General features: G+C 54.3%; 1 protein-coding gene across 1 annotated transcript in view; it reads right to left on the bottom strand.

Moving 5' to 3' along the window:
• Positions 1 to 7,136: 7,136 nt before the first annotated feature.
• SPON2 (spondin 2) overlaps positions 7,137 to 7,303 on the bottom strand; it is a 2,051-nt gene continuing 1,884 nt past the window's right edge. The window contains exon 5 of the mRNA XM_034670989.1: positions 7,137 to 7,222. Within this exon, the coding sequence (XP_034526880.1) occupies positions 7,137 to 7,222 (86 nt within the window). The remainder of the gene's footprint in view (positions 7,223 to 7,303) is intronic.

Genomic DNA, 7,303 nt, shown 5'->3' with positions numbered 1-7,303 from the left:
TCTGCCAATCTCTGTCTTTTGATTGGAGAGTTTAATCCATTTACATGTAAGTAATTACTGATAAGGAGGGAGTCTTATCTAGTTCTTTGAGCATCTTTAAAGCAGTTGTTTTAAAATCTTTGCCTAGTATGTTTGCCATTAGACTTTTTTCAAGAAGTGGTTTCTGTTGATTTTCCTTTTTCCTTTGAATGGGCCAACACTTTGCTGTGTCTTTGTATGACTTGCAAATTTTTGTTGAACACTGGACATTTGAATGTAATAATGTGGTAACTCTGAAAATCAGATTCTCCCCCTTCCCTGAGGTTTATGTTTTTTTCTTCTTTCTTCCTTCCTCCCTCCCTCTCTCTCCCTTTCTTTCTTCCTTTCTTCCTTCCTCACTCTTCTTTTCTTTTCTTTTCTTTTCTTTTCTTTTCTTTTCTTTTCTTTTCTTTTCTTTTCTTTTCTTTTCTTTTCTTTTCTTTTCTTTTCTTTTCTTTTCTTTTCTTTTCTTTTCTTTTCTTTTCTTTTCTTTTCTTTTCTTTTCTTTTCTTTTCTTTTCTTTTCTTTTCTTTTCTTTTCTTTTCTTTTCTTTTCTTTTCTTTTCTTTTCTTTTCTTTTCTTTTCTTTTCTTTTCTTTTCTTTTCTTTTCTTTTCTTTTCTTTTCTTTTCTTTTCTTTTCTTTTCTTTTNAAATAGGCTCCACACCCAGTATGGAGCCGAACACAGGGCTTGAACTCACGACCCTGAGATTAAGACCTGAGCTGAGATCAAGAGTCAGATACTTAACTGACTGAGCCACCCAGGTGCCCCTAGGTTTTTTTCTGATTGCCATAGGCTGTCTCTGTGCTGAGGATTGGGCTGAGGGTAACTTAGGTCTTCCTAGGGGTTTTTGAGACTTTCCCTGGATGTGCACGTTCACTTTCTAATTTCCCTTATATGTGCAGTTGCTTTCGAATGACCTTGTCTTTAATATTTAGCTCCCAGAGAGGAAAAAAGTGAAAAATAAAGGGGGAGTGGGGAGAAAAGTGTGCTCTCCTTTTAAATTCCCTGGAAGTTACTTCAGCTGGAGGGGGATGGTTTTGCAATGGGGGAGTAGGGGGCAACAACAATGGTGCCCGCCTCTGTGTCTGCCCCTCCGTTATTAGAAACAGCCATCAGGGGCGCCTGGGTGGCACAGCGGTTAAGCGTCTGCCTTCGGCTCAGGGCGTGATCCCGGCGTTCTGGGATCGAGCCCCACGTCAGGCTTCTCTGCTATGAGCCTGCTTCTTCCTCTCCCACTCCCCCTGCTTGTGTTCCCTCTCTCACTGGCTGTCTCTATCTCTGTCGAATAAATAATAAAAAATCTTTAAAAAAAAAAAAAAAAGAAACAGCCATCAGCTGTCAGAGAACAAATCCCCAGTATTGAGGACAGGGTCTTTTTGCCCCCTTGGTTCCTGCAAGCTGTGTGCAGCTGCTCCAGAAACACGTGTGCGGAAGGCCATGGGGGTGGGGGTGGGGCTGGGCAGCAGCTACTCTGCTAAGAGCTGGAGATGACCCCATGAGCCTCGATCTTCCATCCAAGCCTTCCCTGGAAGCTGTAAGCCTTCAGTAGATGCAGGGTCCAACACAGTCACATCAAACACATTCTGCCCCAGCGTGGGGGGCACGCTTCCCCCTGCCATCGTCCCCTTGTCTCTTGGCGCCCATGTGCTTTGGTCCCCAGCGCGTGACGTAAGGGGTGTTTGTTTCGCTGGACGGCACTGTCCCTGAGCTGGTTCAGAGGGCCGAGCTAGGAGATACACGTCCCTTAGAAGCTCCTTCAGGGCTGTTCTCACGGGTTCGAAACTCTTTGTTTTTGTCAGTCTGAAGACGTAGCAAAGCCTCCATTCTTTAATGGGGGGGTTGCGTTCACGACTCTCTCAACGTGTTAGAAGTATTCCTTGGCTGCCTTCTGACTCCCTTGGCTGCTGTCGAGAAGTTCCTGTCACTCTGATGGATGCTCTCCTCCTCTGCTGCGTCCCTCGAAGGTCTTCTCTCGCGTGGGCGCTCAGCACGTCCATGGGATACACACGGACGTGGACGGCTTTCTGCTGTCCTGCTGGGGACACAGTGGGCTTGCTGGTTCTGGAGATAACTTTTTATTCTAGCAAGTTCTTTTTTTTTTCTTTAAGATTTTATTTATTTATTTGAGAGAGAGAGCGTGAGGGGGAAGGGGCAGAGGGAGAAGCAGACTGCATGCTGAGCAGGGAGTCTGATGTGGGACTCGATCTCGGGGCTCCAGGATCATGACCTGAGCCGAAGGCAGACACTCAACCAACTGAGCCACCCAGGTGCCCCTATTCTAGCAAGTCCTGAAACTTCTGCGTGGTTTTCTCTTTGAGGATGACCTCTTCTCCATTATCGCCATTACATCTTTTAGAGTACCTCGCTGAGAACATTTTGGAACCCCTCATTTTACCTCCCGTGTCTTTTTGCCGTTTTCCGTCCCTTCGACATCAGCTGCGCCCCCCAGGTCACGAAATCTTTCCTCAGCTGTGCTCTGTTAGCTCTTCAACCTGGGCCTGGTGCTTTATCCCCCACAGTCCCTCCTTTCCAGATTGAGCTGTTTGTTTCCATCCGGTCCCACTTCTCTTGTACCTGCTTTATATTCCATGTCTGACACTTTCATTATCTACAATCTCAGATGAATGAGCCTCTTGGGGCCTTTTGTCAGCTGACTTTCAATAGCGAATTGTTTTCTTGTTTAATTGGTGGTTTTGTGTTGCCCTCATGGCTGGATTTGATGGGTGGGAGGCCTGAGACCCATGCAAGGAGCTGGGAAGCTCCCCGCAGAGAGATCAGGGACAGGGGCTGCTGACCTTGAGGCCGGCTCAGCACGGGAGCACCCCCAGGGCCATCCTCCTGACTCTGCCGTGACCCCAGCTGCTCCCACGCTCGCTCACTGACTTCGACACCAGCTCTTCTTTGCTCCAGGACCAATCGTTTTGTTTGCTTATTTCTGGAAGTGGGAGGAGGGCGTGGGAGTTCTCCCCGCCTCCTGTGAAAAGAGCAGCGTTGCAGATGGCGCTGTCACCTAGAGTTTAGGCTGCAGGTGTCTGTGTGGGAGGAAGTGCGCCCAGAGTGCCCGGGCAGACAGAGCCCAATGCAAGCCCCCGGGGTATGGACCTAACATCCCTTTTCTGTAGTTTTGGTGCAGTTTGGGCAGAAGTGGTTAGATTTGAGCTTTCAGTCTGCCCTTTCTATTGGGGAGACCCCTCTTGTCACCTCTCAATGCCTTACCCCCTGACTGCTCAGCCCAAGCCCAATCGCCTACCTGTGGTTGCTGGGGGCAGCGGACCAATTCTCGTGGTCCTCCCACCTTCCTTGACAGGCAGGCTCTGGGTCCTGACCCCCACGGGGCCCCCCAGCCATCCCCTGGGGGCCAGCACACACATTTCTAGCCTATGTGAGAGGCCTACGGTTATCAGCACAGATGCTGGGCCCCCTCATTTGGCCCGGGTCCCTCATCTTTCAGTGGAACAGCAGGAAAGAAGCCACCGGAGCCTAAGAGGTAAACCTGCCCTCCCTCGGCCTCTGCCCCTTCCTGGGCTGACCCAGTAGGACCACGACCTACCCGAACTTAATGCTGTGAACGAGAAAGGGATTGCCGTAACATCCCCGGGCAAACCCTTAGATGCTGCCCTACGAGCATCTCTCTCTTGCTTTTACAGCAAAAATGATCTCTGGCTTTATCCGTTCATCCATTTTACCCCTTTCTTAGCATTTTGACCATATCTCCATGGCCCCAGCCCTCTCCTTTTTTGGGTTAGTGCAGTAACCCCTCACTCTCTTCCTTGTCCTGCCTTTGCCGCTCCGTGCTGCTCTCAAAACAACCAGATGGCCCTGTACGTGTGCCGAAGAGTTATTTCCCCTCCAACCCTCCCCGAGACACTCCATCCGCTCCTCATCTCACCAGAGCAGAAGCTCTCTCACGGCTCGCCTGACAGGCCTCCTGCAGGATGCCCCTCGCCGTGTTGGCCACACAGGCCTCCTAGCTGTCCCCCAACACCACAGGGCCTCGGCCTCCAGCTGTTCCCCCGCTGGGGACACTCATCACCAGTAACCACAGGCTTCCCTCCTCCTTCAAGCTCTGCTCAGAGGTGGGCTTGTTAATGAGAGTGTCTCTAGCCACCTCCCTGAAAAAGCCCCTCACACACCAGCCCCAGCAGCCCCAGCAGCCCCAGCAGCAGCCCAGCAGCCCCAGCAGCAGCCCCAGCAGCCCCAGCAGCAGCCCCAGCAGCCCCAGCAGCAGCCCAGCAGCCCCAGCAGCCCCAGCAGCAGCCCCACCAGCCCCAGCAGCAGCCCCAGCAGCAGCCGCAGCAGCAGCCCAGCAGCCCCAGCAGCAGCCCCACCAGCCCCAGCAGCAGCCCCAGCAGCAGCCCCAGCAGCAGCCCCAGCAGCAGCCCCAGCAGCCCAGCAGCAGCCCAAGCAGCAGCCCCACCAGCCCCAGCAGCAGCCCCAGCAGCAGCCCCAGGGGCAGTGTCCCATTGCCTCATGCACATCTAATGTAGGCTTTGTTTACTGGTTTATTTTCATCACCTGTCCCCCTCAAATCTCAGTGCCTTGATACAACCAAGGTTGTTCCTAAGTTGGCTGGGGGTCCTGCGCACCCCCTAGGGGGCTGTCCTCAGTGTGTTGCCCCCTGGAGTGGCTTCTGCAGACGCACCTCCATGTTGGCCTGTGCTCTGGAGTCTGGAGCATCTCGGGGCCATAAATGTTCTGGCCCCGAAGAGTGACACTCGTCACCCCCGCGGCCCCACTCAATGCCATGCTCCAGAAGGAGGGAAGTGGGCTGGGTGCTGCAGGGGGACTCTGGCACAGCCTCCCCTCCCTGCCCACCCCACCGTCTAGTATTCTAACAGGACCCTCCATCCCCTGTAAACGGCGCTAACTGGGGTGCTTATCCAGCTTTCCAGGTTGAACGTGTAGTCATGTTATATGCTCAGTTCTGTGGGCACATCGGAGGTTTTCTTTTTTTAGAGAGACAGAGAAAGCACAAGCAGGGGGAGCGGCAGGCAGAGGCAGAGGGAGAAGCAGGCTCCCCACGGAGCAAGGAGCCCGACTCGGGACTTGATCCCAGGACTCTGGGGTCACAGCTTGAGTCGAAGGCAGACGCTTCTCCGACGGAGCCCTCAGGTGCCCCGTACTTTGGAGTTTTGAGCGCAGGTCTGGATAACACAGCCAACCGGTTCATCACGTCTTAATCGTGATCACTGCATCCGTGGCTTTCTGGTTCTGATTTGGTAGTTTGTTGTGTCCTCTGATTCAGGGGTCATGCTGGTTTTCCTCGTGGGACTGGTGAGTTCACGCTACCGTGGCAGTTTCTGAGTCCTGGGTGCACGGCGAGCTCTCCGGGGAAGATCTGTGCTCAGGGTGTCGCCGGCTCAGGAGTCTTCAAGCAGAACTTCCAATGAGAGGTCTTCAGATCCCCACTGTCATCAGATCTCGTGCCTATGTGAGTACGCGCTTCTGTTTAGGAATTGTCAGGGAGAGTAGTTTTCTTCTCTCTGCAGATCCAAACGCAGGAGGCTGTGCCCTTGAAGGGCTGGCTGTCTGCTTGCCCCCGCTCGGGGGCCTCAGACACCCCAGGCTGAAGGTGCCAAGACCAGCAGAGCCATCCCGGAGGAGCGTGGCTCCCGCCGCTTCTTGTCTCGGCCTCCAAGGAGCCGCCTGCTTTCTACCACTTTGTCAGTCCGTTACACACACGGGACGTTTGTCCGGAGGAGCCTTGTTTGGTCTGTGTTGGCGGGGGCTCAGGATCCGGACTCTCGTAAGTTAAAGTGGGTTGAGTTCTTTGTTCAATCATTCAGCAGGTATGTGCCGTCTGTGCTTCCGTCACCATGTGCACACCCCTCACCCCAGGCTCTTCGTGGGGGGCCTACTGTGCCCGCTACTGCCCACGGGCAGATTGTGTCCATGATCAGACAGACCAAAAAGTCTGCTTGCAAGACTTCCAAGAAGTCTACCCAGCGCGTTGCCCACTGCAGGGAGATGCAGGGAGGCAAGCATATGGGAGGCTCAGGCATGGCCTAGAGGGGGCTGGACCTCCTCGCGTGCTCCAGGTCCATCCGGGCTCTCGGTGAGGCCTGCAGGCTGGAAAGTGAGGTATCATGAAGTACGTCAGTTGTGCCCCGAGATGACGCGTCCAGAGACCCACAGGGAGCATCTGCTGGGAACATCTCTCCGACGAGCCTCTCCCCTTAGCGAACGCCCCAGTCTGTTCAGCGGACACACCCAAGCAATTGGCTGAGAATCTACTCTCCGTTGGGGAAAAAGGGGTCACAAGCAGCTGTTTTCACTGCTTCCTCCCCTAGGTCAAGGGTCAAGGCAGCCACCCAGATGTGCATCTGTTCTGGATCGAGGACTGGGTCCAAGGAGGTGAGCAACAGTAGAGGGCGGAGGAGGCTGAGATCACGCTCATGGGGAGGGGTATAGAGGAGGGCCACGGGGAGGGCCAGGGGGTAGAGGAGAGCTATCAAAAGAGATGAGGAAGGAGGGGCACCTGGGTGGCTCAGCCGTTGTGCGTCTGCCTTCAGCCCAGGGCCCGATCCCAGGGTCCTGGGTTCGAGCCCCGCGTCAGGTTCCCTGCTCAGGGGGGAACCTGCTTCTCCCTCTCCCACTCCCCCTGCTTGTGTTCCCTCTCTCACTGGCTGTCTCTCTGTGAAATAAATAAAATCTTTAAAAAAAAAAAAAAAAGAGATGAGGAAGGAGCATTGCCTGTCCAGTGTGGGAGGGGCTGTCCCAAAGGACTCCGTGGGGCTGTAGGGGAGGGGGATGGGTGTCAAACCTCCTGCCACTGGAGGGACAGGACCAAGAGCAAGGGGCGTGGATGGTGGTGCACTGCACATGGAGCTGCCCACGGCAGCAGAGTGGGGACTCCCGTGGGGAGGGAGACACTGGGAACAGGAGATGCGGAGAATCCTTCCTCGGCCCGCGGCTGGAAGTGGGCACGGGAGCAGGAGGACTTGATGGGGAAGGGGAGGCCAAGAGAAACATCCCCCAAGATAGGAGGGGGAGACAATGGCTGCTGAGAATGACCAAGTAGGGGACAAGAGAGGGGAGACAATGTGCAGCGTGGCCCTGGATGTGTGTAAGGCCGGGCGGTGTCCCGGACAGGTGCTTCTAGGGGGTGCGGATGGCTCATCTGTGGGGGGTCTGAGCGTGCGGGGTCCAAGACTGCCTCTCAGAGAGGGTGGATGGGACACCTGTCAGGGGGAAGATGTGACCTTGAGAAAACACAGAGGCAGAGGTGACAGGGGTCTCTATGGAAGTGACCAAGAACAGCAGGAGCATTGACAGGGTGGTGG

The sequence above is a fragment of the Ailuropoda melanoleuca genome, chromosome 11, assembly GCF_002007445.2.
Source record: "Ailuropoda melanoleuca isolate Jingjing chromosome 11, ASM200744v2, whole genome shotgun sequence".
NCBI classification, from domain to species: domain Eukaryota; kingdom Metazoa; phylum Chordata; class Mammalia; order Carnivora; family Ursidae; genus Ailuropoda; species Ailuropoda melanoleuca.
The sequence above is the reverse complement of the archived record's forward strand: the minus strand, read 5'-3'. Positions and strand labels throughout refer to the sequence as shown.